We start from the raw sequence: 26,046 nt of genomic DNA on the forward strand, positions 1-26,046 counted from the left end.
ACTTTCCATAACTTTGGTGTATGTTGACTATGCGGGATCAGTGTTGGTTGCCGGTTGGCTCAATTCAGTATGTCAGAGCTAATTGTTCAGAAAGCAAGCATACCAGTTCCTGAAAACATAATGACCTTGAGCTGGGAATTGACTTTATCAGGCAGAAGCAAAGTAAATAAATTCTTGGGCAATACAGTTAATTACATAATTTTAATCACCTCTGATGTAGATTGGAAAGCCAAATAACAGCAACTGTTATCATAGCACCTGACAGTTCTCTTGATCATCTCAAAATTAGCAGTTGGCAATGAGACCGATTTAACGCATTTTGCTCTCCACGTAGAAAATTTATAGCTAAATTTATGCCCTGAGCTGAAGTGTCAGACATGACTCACTGGTAACACACTCACCCCTGAAGTCAGAAGGTTGTGGTTTCGAGCCCCATTTCATAGACTTGGGCACAAAGTTTAGGCTGACACAACAGTGTAGTACTGAAGGAGTGCTCTGTTGACGACATTGACACCTTTTAGATGAGATGCTTTAACAGGGGGGGCGGTTTAGCTTCCCCCTAAAATGGATATAGATTCCATGGCACTATTCGAAGAAGAACAGGGGAGTCCTGATTAGTATTTATCCCTGAACTAACACTTAAAAAAACATTATCGACTTAATTATTTCATTGCTGTTTGTGAGAGCTTGCTATGTGAAAATTGGCTGCTGCATTTCCTACCTTCCAACTGTTCAAAATTAATGGACAGGAAAAAAAACATTTGGCTCATCGACCCTGCCGCCATTTTCCATAGAGAAGGAAATCGGGAAAAGTGAAAAGCTGGCGATTTATTATGTGGTTATATTTGTAAGGTACATTTCACTGTGCAATTTTTTTGTGGTAAATCTGCTTCAAGGTGAGGTGGTGAAGATACGTGGTGGACATTCTACAGAGTAATAGGATGTGTATTGTAAACTGCTTCTATTGGTGGAATTGCATGATTTTCATTGATGGGGGGCAAATGTCGCCAGGGAACTTGTTAACACCAGATTTGAAGAATGAAATAATTTTAAAGCTCTGTCTTTGGGCAAAAGTTATGATTGTGCTGAATTATTGAACTAGACATAAAGAAATCTAGCAACACTAGCTAATGTTTTAGAATATTAACATGAAAATCTTATTTTTATCAGGGCATACTTCTCAGAAGGAATGCAACATGGATGTCAGCATAGATGTGACCACACTGAGTATTCTTCAGCAGCCTGAAAAGCGCCAGTGGGAAATAGTGGCAAATGTGCTTGAGGACACGGTTAAGGACCTGGAGGAATTGGGTGGCAACACATCTACTGTCAACAATAAGAGCGAAAAAGCTAAAGAAAAGCACGCTGAGCAGCACAACATTCCCTTTCCATGTTTATTAGCGGGAGTTTTATTATCTTACAAATCTGCTGCTGCCTCTCCTATTAGTAGCCAGTCACGGAGGTCTCTGGACTCTCTAAGCAGGACTCAAAGTGAAAGCGTATCTGAGCAAGTGACTATGGACAATGAATCCTGCAGTAACTCAGAGCTGAGTTCGCCATTAGTAAGAAGGACCTTGCCTTTATTGTTGCTTTATAGCATTAAAGAACCTGACGAAAAGGCAAGTAAAGTTTTTGCACAAATGAACAATCTTGTGAGTAAAAGTTTACATGATGAAGGTTTCACTGTTCCACAGATAATAGAAATGGAACTAGATAGCCAGGAACAACTCTTGTTGCAGGACCCTCCTATGACGTATATTCAACAGTTCGCTGATGCTGCAGCCAACCTTGCCTCTGTAGACTCTGAAAAATGGAGTTCACTGGTTCCGAAACCTGGTGCCCTCGTCCATTGCCTGCGGCTGCCAAAGTTTGCTGAAGAGGAGAACCTCCATGTTGATTCTATCACACCCTGTGCTGACGGAATTCATCTTTTGATAGGACTGCGGACTTGTCCTGTTACACCCCTGAGTGCAATAAGTCAAGTAGAGGCCTTGAATAATTTAAATAAGTTGAACTCTGCACTGTGTAATAGAAGTAAAGGAGATTTAGAATCCAACCTTACCATAGGGATTAATGCAGATATTGGTTTTCTTCAGGAAGAGTCACCCACTGAAACAAAAACTCCACTCATAATCCAACCTGAGCAAAGAACTCTGAGTGGTGGTTATCTTCTGCTTTATAAGATGAATTACAGCACAAGAATAGTAACTTTAGAAGAGCAGCCTGTTAAAGTCCAGCATATCAAGGATCCACAAGACGCAGTTACCTCACTAATATTACTTCCGCCGGATGTACTGGAAAATAGAGACGATGACTGCGAGGAAGTAATAGATGAAACGCCTTTGACTTCAAAAAACGGGATTGTGAGAGAAAAGAAATCTAACGCGTCTAATCTGGGGCACTTAGTAGTCACTACTCAGGGAGGATTTATAAAAATTTTAGATCTCTCAAACTTTGAAACTCTGGCTAATGTGGAGCCACCTAGAAAAGAGAGCAGTAATGAGCTAGATCCTTTTATCTCAGTGGTGTACTGCTCTGGAACAGACAGACTTTGTGCTTGCACTGATGGTAAGAAAGCTTCACTCAACTTTTGTCTCATAGAAAAGTGTAATTCTTTAAAAGCCAAGACTTTGTGAAATTTTCTACTGTTGACTTGAAATGTTTCCTTAATGGTTCTCTGTGCATTTTTACCCATCTGGTGTAATTTTTGCAATGTTCGTAAGAGCACCCTTTTCCATTATTGGGTATTGTGTTATATATGATATATTCAGTCAGACTATGTTTGAAGCAGCTGAAGGCTTGTTGCGCAAACTTGCTAAAACATAGGTGTTTAGGTAGGTGGCATACAGTGGTATTGTCGCTGGATTAGTATTCCAGAGACCCAGGGTAATGCTCTGGGGACCTTGGTTCGAATCCTACCATGGCAGCAGGTGAAACTTGAATTCAATAAAAATCTCGAATCAAAAGTCTGTAGCTGTTGCTGATTGTCATAAAAACCCAGCAACCCATCTGGAAATCTGCTGTCCTACATGTGACTCCAGATCCACAACAATGTGGTTGACTCTTAAATGCCCTCTGAACAAGAGCAATAAATGCTGGCCTAGCCAGCGACACCCACATCTCATGAATGGAAAAAAAACCTGTAATTGATACAAAAGCAAATAGAAGTGAATGAGGATTTTACACTTCTTTGAAGCTGACCAGTGCCTTGCATTTTCTGTAATAACAGCAAAGTATCTTAAAAAGGTTTATTTATTATTATGATCCTGTGGAGACTATAACTTTTAAAAAGATATTTGAATTACCAGTGACCAACTTAAAGAAATCGCACGATAAGATTTTACGGTTTAGGACTTTTACTGTAACAAACTAAAATCAGCACCAACGTAATGTTACTTAGTAGACAACTAATACTCTAAACTGCAGAAAAGACATCCCTTATTAACTTACTAATGCTAGTCTAAAGTCACACTGAGCTTCCAATGGGCTCATGACTCTCCACCGAATCTTAACATCCGGCAACCATCAAAAGCCCTCTCCCTCGGCCACCTTGAGAATTCCCAAACTGACTTTCAACAGTAAGGCCCACTGGTGATTTCTTCTCCTGGCCTCGCCAGGTCAGACCTCCCAGTGTCTTTAAATTGCCGTGGTTCCTTCTCTTTGACCAGTGAACGAGCCTTCCCCAACATTCTGGCTGGTAGCTAACAAAGAAAACAGCCTTTCCCTCTGCAGACTGCAGCTACTGTTATCCTCTTGCTCTCTCGCTATGCGATGTAGGGCTTTTCAATCAGAGTACCTGGGAGTCTGTAAGTCTTATTGTGTTGGAGAGATTTAAGGGACTAAAATCATTCGTGAAACTTAAGGTTCTAAAATCCGACAAATCCCCGGGACCTGATGATCTACACCCTGTGGTTCTAAAAGAGATAGCTAGCACATCCACCATTTCTGCAGCTATGATTTTCCAAAATTCCTTAGATTCGGGAGCAGTCCCATCAGATTGGCAATTGGCAAATGTAACACTGCTTTTCAAGAAAGAAGGGAGAGAGAAAACAGGGAACTACAGTCCAGCTTAACATCATTTGTTGTGAAAATGCTGGAATTTAGGACAAGTCAACATAGTCTTTACAGAAGGGAAATCCTGTTTGACAAATTTATTAGAGTTTTTCGAGGATGTAACTTATAGGATAGATAAAAGGCGACCATTAGATGTAATATACCTGGGTGTCCAAAAGGCACTTGATAAGGTGCCACACAAAAGGTTATGAGGCAAGATAAGGGTTCATGGAGTTGGGGTAATATGTTAGCATGGATAGAGGATTGGTCAAGAGACAGGAGCAGAGAGTGGGCATAAGCAGAGCATTTTCAAGTTGGCAGGCTGTAACTAGTGGAGTACCACAAGAAGAAGTGCTGGGATCTCTGCTATTTACAATCTATATCAATGACTTAGATGAAGAGACAGAATAATGTATTGAAGTTTTCTGATGATAGAAAGCTAGGTGAAAAGGCAAGCTGTGAGGAGGACACAGGCTGCAAAGAGATACAGACAGGTTAAGTGAGTAGGCAGCGAGATGGCAGATGGAGTATAATGTAGGAAAGTGTGAGGTTATTCACTTTGGATGTAAGAATAGAAAAGCAGAATTTTTTTTGACTCTTTCTTGTAAATATTGATGCGCAAAGAGATTTGAGTGTGCTCGGACGAGGAATGCAGAAAGTTAGCATACAGGTACAGCAAGTAATTTAGGAAGGCAAATGGCATGTTGGCCTTTATTGCAAGGGGTTTGGAGTAGGAATAAAGTCTTGCTGTATTGTACAGGGTTTTGTTGAGACCACATCTGGAATACTGTGTGCAATTTTGGCCTTCATGTTTAAGGAAAGATATACTTGCATTGGAGGTGATACAGCGTAGTTTCACTAGCTTGGTCCCTGGGATATGAGGGTCATCCTATGATGACAGGCTGAATAAATTGGGCCAGTATTCTTTGGAGTTTAGAAGAGAGAGTGAGAGATGATCTCGCTGAAGGGCACAAACCTATACCCAGGCCTGTGCTACCCAAACTGGAGTAATATGAACATGATGGGTTTATTTTCTTTCCTCTCCACATCCTTGCCTCTTCACCAGATGCCTCCCTACCCACCTACCCACCCACCCACCCACCTACCCACCCACCCACCTTGACTTCCTTTGCATTGGAATCAGATGGCTTGTTACTTTGGATCATTAAGGCAAACCAGATAACACTTTAGATGGTATAGCTAGTGATCTGGCAGCCCATCCTCATACATAGACCCTGTAGATGGGAGAAGAATCAAAGTTTAAAGAAGAAATCACGACAGGCCAATGCCCAACTCTACCTCCATTGGGTGAAAGGGCGATATAAATGTAGTTGTTGCATCAACAGCCAGAGAGGCAAAACTTTGCATGCTGCCTATTACAGTTTATTTGGAACAGCATCGCTACTTGTTGGGGTAAAGTAGGCACCCATGCATCCACAGTGCCATTGTCTGTTATAGAACCATAGAACCCTACAGCACAGAAAACAGGCCATTCGGCCCTTCTAGTCTGTGCTGAAATATTATTCCGCTAGTCCCATTGACCTGCACCTAGTCCATAACCCTCCAGACCTCTCCATGTATCTATCTAATTTATTCTTAAAACTTAAGAGTGAGCCCGCATTTACCATGTCAGATGGTAGCTCGTTCCACACTCTCACCACTCTCTGAGTGAAGAAGTTCCCCCTAATGTTCCCCCTAAACCTTTCCCCTTTCACCCTAAAGCCATGTTCTCTTGTGTTTATTTCTCCTAACCTAAGTGGAAAGAGCCTACTCGCATTTACTCTGTCTATACCCCTCACAATTTTGTAAACTTCTATCAAATCTCCACTCTTTCTTCTACGCTCCAAGGAATAAAGTCCTAACCTGTTTAATCTTTCCCTGTAACTCAACTCCTTAAGGCCCGGCAACATCCTAGTAAATCTTCTCTGCACTCTCTCAATCTTACTGATATCCTTCCTGTAGTTAGGCGACCAGAACTGCACACAGTACTCCAAAGTTGGCCCCACCAATGTCTTATACAAACTCACCATAATATCCCAACTCCTATACTCAATACTTTGATTTATGAAGGCCAGTATGCCAAAAGCTTTGTTTACAACCTTGTCTACCTGTGACGCCACTTTCAGGGAATTATGTATCTGAACTCCCAGATCCCTTTGTTCCTCCGCACTCTTCAGTGCCCTACCATTTACTGTGTATGTCCTACCTTGGTTTGTCCTTCCAAAATGTAACACCTCACACTTTTCCGCATTAAATTCCATCTGCCATTTTCTGGCCCATTTTTCCAGTTGGTCCAGATCTCTCTGCAAGCTTTGAAAGCCTTCCTCGCTGTCCACAACGCCTCCAATCTTAGTGTCATCAGAAAACTTGCTGATCCAATTCACCACATTATCATCCAAATCATTGATATAGACAACAAACAACAATGGTTCCAGTACAGATCCCTGAGGCACACCACTATTCACAGACCTCCAGTCTGAGAAGCAATCATCCACTACCACTCTCTGTCTTCTCCCACACAGCCAATTTCGAATCCAGTTTACAACCTCTCCATGGATACCAAGTGTCTGAACCTTCTGAACTAACCTCCCATGTGGGACCTTGTCAAAGGCCTTACTAAAGTCCATGTAAACAACATCCACAGCCTTTTCTTCATCTACTTTCTTGGTAACCTCCTTGAAAAACTCTACAAGGTTCGTTAAACACGACCTATCACGCACAAAGCCATGCTGACTATCCTTAATCAGCCCTTGGCTGTCCAAATAATTATATATCCGATCTCTCAGAACACTTTCCAATAATTTACCTACAACTGACGTCAGGCTCACTGGCCTGTAATTACCTAGTTTACTTTTGGAGCCTTTTTTAAACAACGGAACAACATAAGCTACCCTCCAATCCTCCGGCACCTCACCCATGGCTAAGGACATTTTAAATATTTCTGCCAGGGCCCCTGCAATTTCTACATTAGTCTCCCTCAAGGTCTGAGGGAATATCATGTCAGGCCCGGGGGATTTATCTACCTTTATTCGCTGTAAGGCAGCAAGCACCTCCCCCTCTTTAATCTCTATATGTTCCATGAAATTACTGCTTGTTTCCCTTCCTTCCTTATACACTATACCAGTTTCCTGAGTAAATACTGATGCAAAAAAACTGTTTAAGATCTCCCCCATCTCGTGAGGCTCCACACATAGACGACCACTCTGATCTTCAAGGGGACCAATTGTGTCCCTTACTATCCTTTTACTCTTAATGTACTTGTAGAAACCCTTCGGGTTTACCTTCACATTATCTGCCAAAGCAACCTCATGTCTTCTTTTTGCCTTCCTGATTTCCTTTTTCAGTATTTTCTTACATTTTCTATACTCTACAAGTACCTCATTTGCTTCTTGTTGCCTATACCTGCTATACACCTTTCTCTTCTTCTTAACCAGATCGCCAATATCCCTTGAAAACCAAGGTTCCCTATGCCTGTTAACTTTGCCTTTAATCCTGACAGGAACATGCAAACTCTGCACTCTCAAAATTTCGCCTTTGAATGCCTTCCACTAACTGAACACATCCTTGCCAGAAAACAACTTATGCCAATCCACTCTTCCTAGATCCTTTCTCATTTCCACAAAATTGGCCTTTCTCCAATTTAGAATCTCAACTCAAGGACCAGACCTATCCTTATCCATAATTAGCTTAAAACTAATGACATTGTGGTCACTGGACCCAAAATGTTCGCCTACACATACATCTGTCACCTGACCTGTCTGGTTCCCTAATAGGAGATCAAGTATTGCATCCTCTCTCGTTGGTACCTCTATATATTGATTTAGAAAACTTTCCTGAACACATTTGACAAACTCCTAGCCATCCAGCCCTTTTACAGTATGGGAGTCCCAGTCAATATGTGGAAAGTTAAAATCTCCTACTATCACAACTTTCTGTTTCTTACATCGGTCTGCTATCTCTCTACAGATTTGCTCCTCCAATTCCCTGACTATTGGGCGGTCTATAATATAACGCTATTAGTGTGGTCACACCTTTCCCATTCCTCAGCTCCACCCATATGGCCTCTGTAGACGAGCCCTCCGGGCTGTCCTGCTTATGCACAGCTGTGATATTTTCCCTGACTAGTAATGCCACTCCTCCCCCTTTCATCCCTCCCCCTCTATTACGTCTGAAACAACAGAACCCCGGAACATTGAGCTGCCAGTCCTGCCCCTCCTGCAACCAAGTCTCACTAAAAGCAATAATGTCGTAATCCCACGTGCCAGTCCACGCCCTAAGCTCATCTGCCTTTCCAACAATACTCCTTGCATTGAAATAGATGCACCTGAGAACATTATGAGTGAATATGAGTGTTATGAGTGAATCATCATTTGTTCCATTTGCTTCTTTTGGAATCTGTTATTGTGAGAGCAGTGCTAAGAGAATATTCCCCTTATTATCCATGTAGTATTTTTTTCTGTATTATTTTCTCATCTGTTCCATAGACCATGTTCATTCCAGGGGATAGATTGAAGGTCTCTGCCCAGTTTAACTGCAAGGTGACCTTCATAAGTTTTCCAGGACAGCCGACCATCTTTATTTTTGCTTTTTATCTCTCTCATCCTGTGTGGGAATTGCCTCGCCTTCATAATCACCAATTTCCCACAGCTGAATTAAAAATCAGGCATTCTTTGTGAGGAAGAATAGTGTGCACAGGCCTGTGCATAACTTCTGTTTTACAACAATCTTGGGTCATGGTTGCATCCAGTTTATGTAATGATGTATGCAAAACTAAACACCTGGTTGGAAGCCACAGGGACTACTGTTCAATGGCTCAATTCTCACTGCTATTGTTAATTCCTCCCTTTGCACAGATTGTTCCCCAACCCTTCAGATTTGTTGTTGTTAACCATTTAACTCCATGCTCACTTCAGCTGCAATTTTCTGCTCAAGTCCATTTAGTCTACCACCTTCTTGCTCACAGCATTGAATCTGTGCTGATCAAAGTCACTGAAACCCTTTCTGATTGTGCCCATGATGTGTTATCTTTTCTTGCCCCTCTTTATCCATGACATACTGCATTGCGCTCTGCTGCCTCTCTTCAGTGGTTCCACAGCACTCCCCCACTTGGTTCCACTTCTACTTGCTCCGACACAGCCAGCATATTTTACCTACACAATCACACTCGCATCCCAAAATTTCATCCCTGGTCCCCATCTCTTCCTCATTCACATTGTGCCCCTCACCCCATAACCCATAACCCAGGGTGGCATCCATAGGCACGGTCAGTTTTCTTGTGTATGCTCTACTCAGCATATCCTCAACTGCACAATTACCTTCTGTATTGTCAGACTGTATGACATCAAGTTGTAGATAAGCCAATACTTCCTCTAATTAAACGTTACAAAGACCGTAGCTACCTCATGCGGCACACACCCCAAAAAAGTATTCTTACCCCTGGCTATGTTCTTTCCTCATAAGTTTGCTGAGGCTACAAAGCTTCAGTACCCTTTTTGATCCTGAACTGAATGACAAACTTGTCAAGATTGTTTGCTTGCTTCCAACTTCCCCATTTCGCAATGATGTCTAAATTTCTTCATTCCCTACTCAGAATGTAACTCTTCCTCCATGGCGGAGAAGGGGTTTATAACTGTAGTTATTATATCAAAACTCAGATCATAATTGGGAGTTGTGTTTGGCATTCAGTTTTGCTTCTGAGCCAGAACCTTTAAACAAACATCAATAAAATGTAACAACGAAGTAAAATCACACAGCCTCTCCCTTCAGTGCTGCTTTGAACCTTCAAACTACTTTTTTCCTCTGCGACCAAATTTCTTTAACACTGGATTGGTCCATACTCATTGGATTTTTATTTCTGATCAAACAAAATTGACAAAGTTTGTTACAGTTGGGATTACGTGCACACTATGGATAGCTAGTTTTCTGATGCATAGATTGTTCAGTATTGACTTTAGATTCTGGTCATGTCATTGTGTGATTAGCCAGGTTTCTTTACTCGCCCTTGATGTGCAACCTCACTTATGATTTGGATTTGTTGACTGGGAGCTTTCTTTGATCATCAATCACTCAAATCCTATTCCATTTTCGTGAAGAAATATTGCTTCATTTCTTGACAAGTTTTCTGTTCCATTGTCCAATAATCTTGCGTTTTTCTACATGAAAATCCCTCTAACATTGCCTAAGCCATCAATCTAAAAAGTCCAGATCCCTTTTAACTTTGTTTTGCTATTGACTTGGGTAATTAGCTCAGTGCCATCACTGTCACAGACTGTCTTGCTTCGGATAGCATTCTGCTGGTTTGATTTATTTTAACAGCGATGGCTACAGAACCTGTAGAAAGTCCGAAGAAAGGTTCTGCACACCCTTCAAAACTAGATCTTTTCTATTTATTTTGCCACCTACTACCTTTTATGATAGTTTTGAAACATTTAGCTAGTTTCCAATTCATTCTGTGTGCCTTAATCATTTTTCTAAGCATTATGCGGAATGTCATCAAAGATCTTCTGAAAACGCTGCTTGGTTTGGTTTTATTGATAAGGTTGCCCATATACATGAAGCCTGTTTTACAAGGAGTTCCATTAAATTTATGTGATGTGACTATTTTTTGCATGAAAGATCCACATTGGCCACTTATTTCCCAAAAACACTGGAAAATTACAACTCTTTTTATTGCGGAATTGGTGGCAATCGCATTGCCCTCTGGAAATTGTCCAGAATTGCACCACAGCTTGTCTCTCACTGCCACTCCTGAGTTTCACCTGGTGCTGCTGTAGCTCCAGAAAATAAAATACTTCTGCACACAGTATTGTGGAGTTGCTTATCTTATTTTTCAAGATCAGGAATTCCTGCTCTTCGTTCAGCACAATTCTGCAGAGCAGAAGATTTGGATGGAGCTGTGAGTAATAGTGACAGGCATAAGAACATAAGAAATGGGAGCAGGAGCTCATTGAACCTGCTCCACCATTCAGTGCGATCATGGCTCATCTTGGGCTTCAACTCCACTTGCCGTTGGCTCCCCATATCCCTTAATTCCCCGAGAGACCAAAAATATGTCTATCCCAGCCTTAAATGTATTCAACCATGGAGCATCCACAACCTCTGGGGTGGAGAATTCCAAAGATTCACAACCCTTTGAGTGAAGAAATTTCTCCTCATCTCAGTCCTAAATGATTGGCCCCTTATCCCGTGTTTTGGATTTCCTGACTAACCGAAACAATCTCTGTGTCCACCCTATCAAGCCTCTTCGGAATTTTGTAAGTTTCAATGAGATCGCCTCTTATTCTTCTAAACTCTAGAGAATATAAGCCCAGTTTACTCAGCCTCATCATAGAACAGTCCCATTATCCCAAGGACCAATTTAGTAAACCTTCACTGTACTGCCTCCAATGCAAGACCAGGGGCAGCTGACTCTGGTGATGCTGGGGAAGCATGTAGAATGGCATCATGTACTTGGGGTTGGGGAGAAGGAAGAGTGCATACTCTTTATGGGGGAGGCAGGGTGGTGGGGCAGAGGTATAACGCCGCCATGATCCGACAAGGGAGGGAAGTTGATAAATAATTTAACTGTCTGGTTTGCCACTAGAGTTCACCAGTAAATTTTCACAGCAGCTTGCAACTTTTCCATAGAAAATAGAGGAAACATCCCAGTAACTTACGCATCAATCTTCCTTAACTATAGAATTTGCTCCTTGATGAATGTTGAAATATTTTGGTGCAAATAACTATATGTTCCTTTTAATTTGGGAGGGGGGTAGGTGTGTCACTCTGGTGTGGGGAGGAGGATGGGTGGAGGAGGTAGAGAATGCCCATGCTGGAGAATAGGGCACAAACAAGTTAAGCAAATTTCCCACTGCATCAGTTTGAGTTTATAATTCCCAAGCCGAGGCGTTTGGTAGATAGTTGAGAGTCCCTCAATTTATTGTTGCATGATGCCCCAGGCATGGGTGCAATTTCAAGTACCAAAAGAATGAAAAAGTAGATTTTATTCATCAAAAAAAATGCAATCAGGCAATTCTTGCATGAGAGTTCTCCCTGTGAAAATTCTGGTAGCTATTTAGGATTACAGATAAGAGTCAGAATAACAAGCTCTTTTACACTGGATCATGGGCAATTTGTGCAGTGCTGCCCAATCAAGCCTGGAGTGAGATTGCCAAAAGTCGTGTCGCACAAGGTTCTTGTAGTTGACATTCCTTTTGTTAACCCATGCTTAGGTCCAAGAGGCAATGGGGCATTGTTCCAATCACCTAAAGAGCTCAGTCCTTTGATAACTGTGAAAGTGGCTGGAATTGGTTACCATTATTATGAAAATATCAATTGTGAAAAAGTTCAAATGACAGTAGTGTCATTGCTGTTTGGTAGTATGTTGTTGGAAAAATTTGTTTATTAATTAATCTATGCCTTTGGGTTTAATCTGGATTATGTGAGGGAGGGGGTGGTCTGCCCCTTTTTGTGGTTAAATTGCAAAGGGTAGTTTGGGCAATCTGTTAGACCAGACAGAAGCAGCATTGTTAAATGCAATAAAAATAAGATCTGTTTTGCCAATTTATAGTCAACAAGAATGTTGGTTTGCCTGCATATTAAATTGACTGTAATTGGAGAACATGTAGGGGAGTTGGGCACCATTCGACAGAATCTGGAATCGAATTATGATGCTAATGAAATGGTATGGAGCTTGAGTTTTTAAACTGAGCCTAGATAATATTCTGCTGTTTTCATGGTTACAATTTATGATTAAATATACATTAGCAAGAGTTACTCAGTTAATTGATCAAAAAATAATCTGGCTACCATCTGAAGGGTTGTATTTGAAGGGCATTTTTGAAAATTGATGATACTGGCATCAAGTACATATAACCATTATCATAATAGGGTGGACATTGGGTACTGGACAAATCAGATCAGAGGAGATTTGCAGTGCAGCCTTGTGAATGTGTTCAAATAGGCTGATTAAGGAAGGGCGTTGAATGCATTCATAAAGTTGCCTGCGGGCTGAACTATTTTGCCTCTCTAAACTCTAGAGAACTAAAGAATGTGTTGTGACCATATTTTTTTATTCAAAACAAGGTGGAGAACTTCATTTCCTTCAGATTGGAGGGACTGGTGAAGATGCAGATGAAACAGATATATTTGTGGATGGCAACCTTCCGAAAGGGGTAGATCAGTTGTCTGAAGGAAGCAGACACACATCTAATCCATCTAGTCCTGGAATTACAGGTAACATTTTGGTATCAGGCAAGTCGATAGGTATTTGCCTTGCTTCTCGTGTGTTCAGTCTTTAGATGGGTAATGCAAAGTTAAATCTTGTGGTAGAATATTTTTATTCCTTTGTTTCTTTTCAGGGGGATACTTGGTTTTTGCTTAGTTATTCAGATAAGATTAAGTTATAAGGTCGGGGAGGAAGAAGAGAAATCAAGCCTGTGTCCTATCCTGTGGAATGTGTGTGTCTAGGCCAACATTTTCCCCTCAATCAACACCATCAAAGATGTTATTCCCCTCATAACTGTTTCTGGCAATCACATTTTCCTACAGAATTCTCTGTGCTTAAAGTAATTAATTATATGTGAATTGTTGAGATGTTTAGAGGACATGATAGAGATTTAAGAAAGCAGTTCTTTTTATGGTGAATTTCTAATCTTGTAAAAAGTGACCAATTGGAGAAGGAGGGGGTTAGCTGTGAGGAGCCTTATGAATGCTGAGTTACAGGCCATGTATTGGTAGCAACTTGCCTAGGGTGGTGGTGGTGGTGGTGGATGGCGTTTATTTTGGTTTATTATTGTGAGTATGAATTGTAATACCAAAGGCAGTGAGATTAGAGGTCAGAGAGGGGGATATAAATAAATGTCTCTGTCTCGACCCACACTTACTCTGGGAAAGGTGGAGCTGGAGACAACAGGATGTTTGGACTTTGACCATTGGGAATCCTTCTGTCGAGTGGAGGAAGCTCAGTTTTAACTGAAGCTTCAGAATTCATTTAAAATGTTGGAAGTGTTTTCTAAATATTTTATAGTCTCCCCATTTTCGAGAAAGGGGTGTCAGCATTATTTCTTGCTTTGTCTGTCTGTGTGCGTTTAGTTTACCTTAGGAATAGTCTCATTCCTGTACAGCAAGCAAACTTCATAATCCTCTTAAATATACAGTTTTTTCCAATAAACTAAAGGAGTGGGGAGTCAGAGTAAGACTTGCTTATTTTTCAGAAGTAGTGGTATGTCAGAGCAACTTTTTTTTCTGCATTTTTGCTAAAATGACTTCTCTGCATCCTTTTTTGAATGTGATGTAAACCTTTTGTATCTTCAACACCAAAACAACATTTCAACCAAATACTTTTTCTGAGTTTTCGTTAAACTAATCAGATCGTGGATTTATTTTGCAAGTGAGAAAATTGGAATCCATAATCACATGCTGTTGAGATTTTCATAAGTTAGACTTAATTAGGTTTTACTCAAAGAATCATTGGTTTAATAAAAAAAAAGTGAACATCTTCAAGTTGTATATAATTTTAAATCCCTGACTATTGAGGCAAGTTTGCAGTGTACCAAATGAAAACATTCACCGTGGGGTTATAAATCCCAATTTAATTTTGTTCTTTGCAGTCAGTTGTACAGTTATGAGGGGTCAGTGAACACAGGACTTGACATTAGGAGTTGATGGTATTGAGCAGGACTGTGACTCCATGAAGATAATTGGTTTGAGAGATTTTTCAATGTCTGTGCCTGTTGGGAGGTTTATTTTTGGATTCTTTTCTTCCTATATTTTTCTTCAAAATTGGCCAGAGGAATGAAATCTTATTTGTGTGGTACTGCCTGTGGCAATCCAAAATAATCCTGAGTAAAAGTGGTATTGATGCTTTAGTGGCCAGAATATTCAGGAGACATGTTGGCATAGTGGTACTGCCACTGAACTAGTGATCCAGAGGCCCAGGCTAATACTCTGGGGACATGGGTTCTGATCCCCCCCACAGCAGCTGTTGGAATTTAAGTTCAATTAATTAAACTGGATTTGAAAGCTAGTCTCAGTATTGGTGCCATGAAATTATCCTTGATTGTTGTCTGGTTCCCTAAACCCCTTTAGGGAAGGAAATCTGCCTTCCTTACCTGGTCCGGTGACTCTGGTCCTTTGACTCCAGACCCACAACCATATGGTTGACTATTAACTGCCCTCTGCTAATGGCCTAGCAAGCCAAACTGCTACAGATACTGAATGGACGGCAGTGGTTCAAGAAGTCAGCTTACCGCCTCCTTCTCGAGAGCAATGAGGGATGAACAACAACCGCTGGCCTTGACAGCGATGCCCACACCTCATGAAAGAATTTTTAAAAAAGCTTCCATTGTGGAGGAGAGGGGAAGAGAGAAGGTGGTACTGCTAAATGTATTTGACCTTTTTATTCTTCATTGTAGGGGTTGACTTGTTGGTGGACCAGCCTTTCACTGCAGAAGTATTGACATCACTGGTGGAACTAACTAGATTTGAAACGTTGACCCCACGATTTTCGGCCACGGTCCCTCCATGTTGGGTGGAGGTTCAGCAGGAGCAACAGCAGAGGCGACATCCGCAACACCTGCACCAACAGCACCATGGGGATGCAGCCCAGCATACTCGCACCTGGAAGCTACAGTCAGACAGGTGCAGCAAAACAAATTGGTCATGATTGAGCAAACGAGTTTTCGTTTTTCATCTGTAAAGCTGGAAAAGTTTGAATACCACGTTTCTTAATTTACGACATGTTTTAAATTCTATTAATGAATTTGGTTCTGCTCCATTTAAACCATTGTAAATTACTGTATATCATGATGTTGTTAGGCTACAGCCTTGATGAAACGCAGTTTCGTTCAAAGATTAAAGCCATCATCCTTGCCCACCCTTGCCGCAGGTTACTCTCCTCCAGGTACCATCTCAGGCTGAACCAGGCTTTCACAGCCTCTGTATACTATATAGTCCCAAGTTTCGGCCTCCGAGTCTCTACTTTTCATCACAAAGACTATCTATTTCCACCCACATAATATCGGCCAACTCCACCTATATGTTATTGAAACTATTATCCATATATTTTGTTATCTCCAGCTTCCCTGCCAGATCTTCTATTCACCACCCTCCAAAAACTTCAGCGCGTCCAAACATTTACCACAGGAATCCTGTTCTCATGCCCATTATGACTTCTGCCTTCACTGGCCTACATTGGTTTCTGATTCTCCAATGTTTCAGATTTAAAATTCTTAACCGTGTATTTAAGCCCATACATGGTATTTTGCTTTTAAAGCTCTAACCTTCAGCAGCATAACTGTCAGGACTTAACCTCCATTGAAATCACCTTCTGAGTCTAGCCTTTTGTGTATCTTGCGCACCTCTCTCATCCATCATGAAAAGTTAGTATGCAGGTTCAGCAAGTGATTAAGAAGGCAAGTGGAATGTTGGCATTTATTGTAAGGGGAATGGAATATAAAAGTAGGAAAGTTTTATTGCAGCTGTACAGGGCATTGGTGAGACTACATCTGGAATACTGTGTACAGTTTTGGTCTCCTTATTTGAAAAGATATAGTTGGGTTAGAAGCAGTACAGGGAAGGTTCACGACTCATTCCTGGGATGAAGACCTTCTCTTATGAAGAAAGGTTGAACGGGTTGGGCTTATACCCATTGGCGTTTAGAAGAATGAGAGAGAAGTTTATTGAAATATATGAGATCCTGAAGGGACTTGGAGGATGTTTCCACTTGTTGGGGAGACTTGAACTAGGGGACATAATTTAAGAATAAGAGTTCTCTTTTAAGATGGAAATGAGAATTTTTTTTCTCCGAGGGTTGTTGGTCTGTGGAATTATCTTCCCCAGAGAGCAATAGAGGTTGGGTCATTGAATTTATTCAAGGCAGAGTTAGACAGATTTTGATGGACAAGGGAGTCAAAGATTATGGGGGGCAGACAGGAAAGTGGAATTGAGACCACCGTCAAATCAGCCGTGACCTGCTAGTAAGAATCCAATAGAATCCAATCAGTTAAAAACCCTTAATTTCTGTCGAAGCTCGAAAATCAAATGGCCCACTCCTCCCAAGTCCTGTGTTCCTATGTTTCCGATGTTCCAACCTTTGTCCCTCCATTGACAGCCATGTGTACAGCTGCCTAATTCCCATGCTTTAGAATTCCTGCACTAAATTTCTGCTCCTCATCCTTAAAAGCCACCCATTTGTCCAAGTTTTTGGTCACTGCATCTGATATCTTCTCCCTTGCCTCAATGACTTTTTTTTCGATTTTGCCTCTGAAATGCTTTGAGACACTTTTCTGCATTTTAAGGCACTATTAATGTGGCATTGTTTCTGTCACAGAAATTAAGGGTTTTTAACTGATTGGATTCTTACTAGCTGGTTGCAGCGCGCACTGGGTTAAAAATTGTCTCGCTGTACACATCCCGCATTGACTGACTGATGTATGTAACTTTGGACAAGTTCTTGCTATGTCTTAGTTGATTGTTACCATTCCCTTTAATGAAGACGTGTCTTGGATCATTCGGTGTTTAAAACTGGCCAATAGACCAAGCCCTTCATTCAATTCAATCGCAAACATAGTGCGAACCTTGATTGCAGCTTTAGGTGTACTGAAATGGAAGCTCTGAGGGAGAGATTTAGATTTTTAGTTAAGACTTTACATATTACTCTATAATGGTTTACCTTAAGTTTTGAACAATTCAGAAATACAGCAGGGTGGATTTTTATGAATATTCCTCATGCCCTATGGAAGGAGTTCAGCCCACATTTGTGTTGAGTCCTCCCTGTCCATCCTATTTATCTGTCAAATCTAAATAAAAGAGATGTTTTTATTCACATTCACTAGAACATTATTTTCCAGATTGCTTCACCAGCAGTGTTTTCTGAAAATTAGAGCTTTAAGGTACTGGATAAAATTGGCAATATTTGACATTTGCATAATTGATTTGGCTTCAGCTTCTGGGATATTAGCATTTGGAAAATGCGGTTTTCTATGAAACACCACTGTGTACTTACATATTTCTGTATGATTTTTATTTTAATAGCACCAGCTGGGAGGAACATGTCTTTGAGCTGGTGTTGCCCAAAGCCTGCATGGTTGGACATGTGGACTTCAAATTTGTCTTGAATTCAAACATCACAAACATTCCACAGATTCAAGTCACTTTATTGAAAAACAAGGCACCTGGTTTAGGTAAAGTCAATGGTAAGGATTTTCTTTTCAACTTTCAACTATATTTTTCTGTAAATTTGATTGCAAATATGTTCCAGTAAATTAGAGTTTAATGTCCTTAATCTATAAATAAATTACCTGGGCAGGGGGAAGTGTGGAGGCTTAAAATGGTAACTTGAATTATTTCTTTAAGGACCCTGTTTGTTGCTTCTGTTATAATCTACAAAATGGTATGTTATTGAAATGGTGTATCGATCAAACGTTTAAAGTAAATTTACTGTAATTGTAGAAAATAACCAGTAATTGTCAGCTATGGTTTGGTGGGATGGGGGCACTCTTGCCTCTGGCTCAAAGTAAGGATTCATGTCGCACCCCAGAGACTTGAGCACAAAAATCTAGACTGCATCTCCAGTTCAGTAGTAAGGGAATGTTGCACTATTAAAGATATTGTTCTTTGGATGAGATGTTAAATCCAGGCCCTGTCTGCCCCCTCAGGTGGATGTGAAAGATCCCATGGCATTATTGTGAAGAAAATCCATGGGAGCTCTCCTGGTATCCAGGCCAATATTTATGCCTCAATAAGCATTACTAACACAGATTATCTGCTCATTATCACATTGCTGTTTGTGGGAACTTGCTGCGTACAAAATTGGCTGCTATGTTTCCGACATTGCAACAGTGACATCACTTCACTTCATTGGCTGAAAAGCACTTTGGGATGTCTTGAGGTTGTGAAAGATTCTATGTAAATGGTAGTCTTCCTTCCTTTCTTGCAGAGTCTGCAGTTGACAAGCAGATATTGTTTCCTTTATCTCCAGCTCCTCATGTGGAGGTAGAGAGAAATGGGCGGTCTGGTCTTGCTGATTTAAATGAAGACGTGCAGTACACAATGGATGTGGATGAATCTCAAGGTTAGCTAAAATGTGCCATTTGTGAAGGAAAACTTAATCCACAGCACTGACTGGTCCCATTCTTAAAAAAAAACTTGATTTGAGACAACTGGCAATAACAACTGGAGTTTTGTGCTTTAAATTTTTGCAAGTGTATCGTTAAGGACTGAGATCAAATAGATATTTGGGGAGACCCTGAACGTATGCAATTTGTACTGCCTTTTCTTGATGCATTTCACATTTTAATTTGCGTACAGTAGGAGGAGAAAATTAGAATCTGCTGAAGTTTCATTCCCTCCACTGAACAGAATATTGATAATCCTTGTTCAGCCTATTTATGTGGCTGGGGGGGGGCGCCACATTTCAAAATGTTTCTATTCAAGAGGCCAATGAGCAAATTTTAGTAAGATAAAGTTTGGCACTGCATTAAGCAGGATTTCCGAAAAAGAACTGGGGTATGAAAAGAAACAACCTCCTGAGCAAATAACAAAATCAAAGCAATGAATTGATTAAAAAATGAGTAATAAATTAAGATGGGTGTTGAAGTATGATAGGGTGCGTGTGTGTGCGTCTGGCTCACTCCCAGTCTCTGGGTGCTCACTCTAATGCACTCAGCCACACCCACTGTGAGAATGAATGAGTGTGTGTTGGAATGTGGGGGGTGGGGAGGCGAAAACCCTGAGACTGGGAGTGAGCCAGACTTACACACTCTCCCCCGCTGTGCACATGCACGTCTGCGTACGCGCACACTGCCGCATGCGTGCAGTCTTCCAACCCCCACCCCGCTCGTGCACTTCCACCCACCGCTCCCTCGCTCTCGCCCTCGCGCCCGCTCGCACTCTCTTGCGCTCTCTCCTTCTTCCCCCCTACGCTCAGTAGCCTCAGGGGCCACATCCCAGCCCGCAGCCCGTGTGTTGCACAAACCTACATTTACTAATGTTGCTTCACACTTCAGTTTTTGTTTTAAAGTTCCTAAAGAAACAAGGCTACAAATTATTCAATAAAACAAACCAGTTTGAATTTGAAAATGAAACACATGCAGATATAAGAGCTGAACTATGATAAGAAATTGAATTTGAGCAAGACTGCTGCTCTCCATGTTTCAAAGGCCTGTCAGATTTTGTTTCTATAGGTGAGAAAATTGTGCAAAAAGATGCTGACTGGCTACAGCACTTTTTTTTAGCATAAGTATCATTCGTTCATTGTTGGGTCTTTGAAAGGATTCAGTGAGATCATGCCTTCAAGATGTGCAAATTCTATAGGATGACTTTGGGGTTCACTTGATGGATGTTTGACTATTCCAGCAATCAGTGTGGCTTGCATTATTGGGGATTTCATTCTGTTCGCTCCCACCTTAGTTGTAAGCTGCTCTTTGTATGAGAATTGTTTCAAAATATCACAGTGCATAGCTCTAAGACTAAATTTTTTTCTTCCATTCTATACACCGAGAAGGTCCCAGGCTGTGTCAGTTTCTGGAGGAACACAAAGAAGATATATTGTGTGGACCAGTATGGTTGGCCAGTGGCTTGGATCTTTCGGGACATGCTGGGATGCTGACACTAACTAGTCCTAAGCTAATTAAAGGTAAGGTCAAGTTGGCTTAGCTTCAACTACAGTGGAAACCATATTGCTTTAAATAGCAATATATTAAATGTATAAGTGAGTTAAGTGAACTTGATCTGTCTCTGCCAAGCTTCTAGGGGCTATGCAGCTATAATGCTAATTTCACACAATTTGGTATTAAATTAATCTCACTTATATGCTATTTGGATCCTATTGTTCCCCTAGTGCAGTAAAGGCTATTTTCCTGTGGTTGCGTTAATAGAATATTTTTAAAGCGTGGTTGAATTCCTACTCTGACATTTGATTACTGTAGCATATCCAGCATGCAAAAGGAAAAACATGTCCTCACTTTGAGCAGAATAGAGAACCAAAATAAATTTCTGTAAAAACTTTGATAGAAGATTTTGCATTAATATACTTGCACTGAGCAGAATAAAAGGATGATTGTAACTGACAACTAGCAACAACTGAGTTTTTAAAAAATGAGAAAGATTGCTTGGAAATCTGAGTGTGATGCCAATTTCTTTGGCTCCTTGTCTATCTGACCAGAAATCTTTTGCATCACTTGCTTTTTAGGATTAATTAAATGTGGACTCTAGATTTTATAAAACCTTGAAGCTATATTTAATAATGATGTTGATATGTGGTCAAAAATGAGCCATTGGCTTAAGTTCTTCCCTACTCACGATATGTCAGAGCAAAGAGCTTTGAAAATATCCACTCTTCGCTGACCCATTTTCTTTCCCATACCATTGATATCAAGTGGTGAGACTATAATGCAATTAGAATGTATCCTATCTAGTGGCTGAGGAGTGGGTGGAACTTGTGCTTTTTCTATTTAACCTCAACATTTTTTATCTTTGCTTTCTCAGCAGGCATGGCTGGTGGCAAATATCGATCATTTTTAGTTCACATTAGATCGGCTACTGAGAAGTCAAATGAAGAGAATTCTAATGGTGGTGGAATAAGGCCAGTCATGAGAATGCAAGCCTTGAAACCACAGAATAGCAAGAGTCACTCTCTTGCTTCATTACTGGCTAAAGTTACAGCAGGAAAGGTATAGTAGTGGGATGTAAAGAGAACAGTTTTGAACCTGTACTTCATGTGAAAGTTCCCAAACGTTTTCCCTCTGTGACCCCATTTTAATATTTCACACTTGTCTGGGAGTACAGAACTTGAGTATTGCTGAAAAAAGAGACATTTCGAAGCTTTTCATCTTGTGCTCATCAGGACACTCGCAAGAATACCAATATAAAGGGAAAAACAACACTTTATACTGTATGAGAAGAGGGTGCTGATTGATTGGCAGGTGGACTCTGATTGGTAGAGGCATTGCCATGGCAAATGCACCCGTGAAGATGTCTGATAGTTAACTGCCAAGCAATGTTTGAAATTTAAACCAGGCAGCGTGACCCTGATTGGGCAGGCATTGCCCTGAGGAATGAGTCAGAGAATGGCTGTCACTTATTTTGTTTAGCTGAAACAGGCGCAACATGATCTTTCTGTCTGCAAAGAACAGAGCCCTGTGTATTAATATATGTAGTTTCCGGTACACGCAAATGCACCCCACTGTGAGTCCACAATCTTGAATAGGTTGTCAGACTAACTCTGAGCACATGAGGATTATTTAGCAAATGTTGCCCAATCACGGAATCACATCTAATGTTGGACACTATGTTTGTTTGAGTTTTGCAAGCACAGGCCGGCGGGGTATGGTCCATACCTTGCTCGTTCTGAACAGCGGCTGGGAAATGCTGCTTATACAATCCGCCAGTTTTTGGAACATTTGGCCTACATACCTAGCATCACACTGGCGCTGAAATTCATATATCACATTACTCATTTGTTTGATAGGCAGAACATCTTTTTGGCTTGACAGCAGCATTCTGTTAGTGGAAAATACCACTCGTGTTGCTACTGCATAGTAGCAGCGTGAAAGAGTGTTGCAAGGCCTTAAGACCAACTGGACATACACATCAATAAACCTGACAAAGGGACGGGAATAATTATTTTTAACAAGTGTGACTATATCAAGAAAATGCATGCCATTCTTAATGTCCAAATTCGTATCCATTGGGCCTACTGCTCAACATGACTGGACAGCCTTGCTCGAAAGTAAGCTAAAAAACGCTTGCTGGACTTGTGCAAGAGTGATGAGCTACTGTGATATATATGACAGGGTTTGTCCTCATGGTTTGCTGCGTCTGCGTATGTATGGGCAGTCCAAGACACACCCAACATTCTACCTTTCAAACAAATGAGTAATGTGGTATTTGAGTTTCAGTTCCAGTGTGATGCTAGGTATGTAGCATCGCCCCAAAGACTGGCAGATCATATCAAACAGCATGTCCCAGCGGCTGTTCACAACGGGCAAGTTACAGACCGTACCCAACCAGCCCATGCTTGCAAAACTCAAACACAGTGTCCAACATTAGATGTGATTCTGCGATTGGACAATAATTGCTAAATAATCCTCAGTGTGCTAAGAATTCTGCTGACAACCAATTTAAGATTCAGGCGGGCTCGCAGTGTGGCACATTTGCATGTGCTGGAAGCTACATACATTAATACACGGGGCCCTGTTCTTTGCAGACAGGAAGACCATGTATGCACATTGCGCCTGTTTCAGTTAAACAAAGTAAGTGACAGCCATTCGCTGACTCATTCCTCAGAACAATGCCTTGCCCAATCAGGGTTAAGCTGCCTGGTTTAAATTTAAAAAAACTGTTGGCAATTAACTGCCAGCGACCATCACTGATGCATTCTCCATGGCAATGCCTCTACCAATCAGAGTCCACCTGCCAATCAATCAGCACCCTCTTCTCATACAGTATAAAGTGTTGTTTTTCCCTTTATATTGGTATTCTTGCGAGTGTCCTGATGAGTGCAAGATGAAAAGCTTCGACATGTCTCTTTTTTTCAGCAATACTCAATTTCACACTTGGGTGTGACCCCATAGTGAAAATTGGGTGGGGGAGATGGAGGGCTGTGGAGAGATGCTGACTGAGCAGTGGGAAGTTGAGTTCAAAATGCAGGAATACAAGCACAAAAAACTAAGACATCTACCATTTGCAGTCTCTGTTGGTGTCAGAGGTCAGGCATCATAGCTCACTTCATTGAGCCATGCCCACTTATAAATAAATATGTATCAATATGCTGATCCCACGACTGTCAAATCTGAGTCTTTGCTCTCCAGCTGCCATTGGTGCCTTGGAACTTGCGACCCCAGTTGCTCGTTCTGCGACCCCACTGGGGGTTGTGACATCAGTTTGGGAAGCCCTGCTTTAGTATATGAAAATTCAGTGTTAGCTTCTGTGTTGGTGTACTTGTAAACCTAATGTTTTTCTTTTAATAGGAAAAACCATCCACCTCAAAGGCCTCTGAGCCTGGCAGCTCCTCTAAGAAACCCGACAACCTCAGAGGCTGTGATCTGCTGCAAGAAGTTTCTGTCACTATTCGAAGATTCAAGAAAACTTGCATCCCAAAAGAAAGGTGATTTCTGGATTTTTATTGGCTTTTTGAATGGGAGCTTGAAAACACAGTCTCTTTGTTCCTGCTTTCTTTCTTGACCCCTTCCTGCTCAATTTCACATTATGCTTCTCTCAAAGGATAAGCAGGTTACTTAGCTATAGGTTGAGGGGGCGGGGCAGGTGGAGAAGGAGAGAAAAGATAAAACCTTTCAAATGAACGTGAATTTTTTAAATGGGCATAGGAAAGCCTGCTACAAAATAACTTGATTAAATATCACTCCAGTTGGATTTGGCACCTCTAATAAATGTGACAGATGTTTTCAGGTTAATTACTAACTGAAGTTTGTGATGTTCATAGTTTGCTGAAATATAACTTGAGAATTCCTGCAACCTAGACTAATATTTTCTATTTTAGGACCATTGGAGTGTAGAGTTTTTTTTATCTTCGGTTTTGAAGCTAAGATATTAACTTTGAGACTTTAATGACATTAAAGGTTCCACATATATCATCGCATCAACAATGATGCAAAATGTTTTTTTTGTCCCCGTTGACAAAAAAGAAGCAATATGGTACCATGGGCACTAAAGTCATGATTGCATGAATATGTCCGAGAGGTTGTTTTGCACTGATCTGGTTTTTCACCATTTACAGTATAACTCCATATTGTCCAGCTTAATCCTCCAAGGGTGTTATTTTTACTAGGTTCACATAGATTAAATTTTTGGAGATGATTCCTACTGGAGAACAGAAATTACACATTGGAGGGATAGGGCGGCAAATAATCTGTGTACACAGTTCTTACCGTACTATATAGCATTGTGAAATGCATGGCAGTAGTTCCTCTCTCTTTTTTCCCTATCCTTACTTAAATTGAGGAATACGGATCGTATATATTTTAGAAGTTTAAAAATAATGCAAGTGGCGAAATTAAGGCAATTAAAAACTGCCTCAGTGGTTGTTTGCTGTGTGGTTTCTTAGGGTAATTGCTGGTTTTGTCTTTTAGGGTGCAACGGTGTGCCATGTTGCAGTTCTCGGAGTTCCATGAAAAGCTGCTTAATACACTCTGCAAGAAGTCAGATGATGGTCCTGTCACGGAACATGCTCAGAGCCTTGTGTTAGATATCCTCTGCTGGTTGGCAGGGGTTCATGCAAATGGACTGTGCAGGTAGGATGAAGTGTGCAGCAATGTTTAAACTGGAACTTGTGTAAATCTCGCAACACTTCATTAATACTTGCATGTAAGCAATAGTTTCTTTTTATTTTATCTACGCAATGCAGATAATTATGCTTTGAATTGCAGCTGTACTGTTTGCTTCATATTTCTTTCTAACAGTTGAATATTTGGCTGCTCGTTTGCAAATAGAAACCTGTGATTCTTGTGATTGTGATCTTTTGACGTGTTTGTATTTCAAATACAGTTTCAGAGATGGCAAAGAAAGTCTGCACGCAAAAACCAAGAAGAGACTCTCTGGCATTGTACGAGTTTGCTTCTTTGAAGCCGGTCGAAGTATAGCTCACAAATGTGCCCGGTTCCTTGCGCTTTGCATAAGGTCAGAAATATCCTATGAAATAATAATTAATTTACAATTTATTTTTAAAGAAACACTAATTGCAATTCAACACCAAATGGATAACTGGGTTAAGAGTGGTAGCCCCCTTTTATTGTTTCTTGGGGCTGTAATGAATAAAACTTTTAAGATGGATTTATTATCATCATGCTTTTTGTTTTTAAATTATACTTACAACAAACATTTTCCCCATCCTTTTTCCTATCCTTTTCAGCAATGGGAAAACTGATCCAAGCCAACTGGGATTTGGAGGAGCTCTGCTGAAAGCTTTACTTGATAATTTGCCATACTTGCCTGCAGCAGCAACTGGTGGTAGGTTAAACTCTGTTTCTAATGATAACTCTATAGCCCTGCATGAAA

At 40.9% G+C, this 26,046-nt stretch overlaps 1 protein-coding gene across 4 annotated transcripts in view; it reads left to right on the forward strand.

The window, feature by feature from the left end:
- The window catches only part of birc6 (baculoviral IAP repeat containing 6), a 242,055-nt gene that overhangs the window by 50,594 nt on the left and 165,415 nt on the right, over positions 1–26,046 (forward strand). For 3 of the 4 annotated variants that reach the window (XM_078557316.1, XM_078557318.1, XM_078557319.1), the window contains exons 10-20: positions 1,171–2,568; positions 13,117–13,266; positions 15,447–15,672; positions 18,067–18,227; positions 18,971–19,105; positions 20,537–20,668; positions 21,520–21,704; positions 24,003–24,139; positions 25,122–25,283; positions 25,537–25,668; positions 25,901–25,998. In XM_078557316.1, coding sequence (XP_078413442.1) covers positions 1,171–2,568; positions 13,117–13,266; positions 15,447–15,672; positions 18,067–18,227; positions 18,971–19,105; positions 20,537–20,668; positions 21,520–21,704; positions 24,003–24,139; positions 25,122–25,283; positions 25,537–25,668; positions 25,901–25,998 — 2,916 coding nt within the window. The remainder of the gene's footprint in view (positions 1–1,170; positions 2,569–13,116; positions 13,267–15,446; positions 15,673–18,066; positions 18,228–18,970; positions 19,106–20,536; positions 20,669–21,519; positions 21,705–24,002; positions 24,140–25,121; positions 25,284–25,536; positions 25,669–25,900; positions 25,999–26,046) is intronic. The other variant, XM_078557317.1, reaches the window with a different exon arrangement.

The sequence above is a fragment of the Cetorhinus maximus genome, chromosome 14 (genome assembly GCF_964194155.1).
Source record: "Cetorhinus maximus chromosome 14, sCetMax3.hap1.1, whole genome shotgun sequence".
In the NCBI taxonomy this organism is placed as follows: Eukaryota; Metazoa; Chordata; class Chondrichthyes; order Lamniformes; family Cetorhinidae; genus Cetorhinus; species Cetorhinus maximus.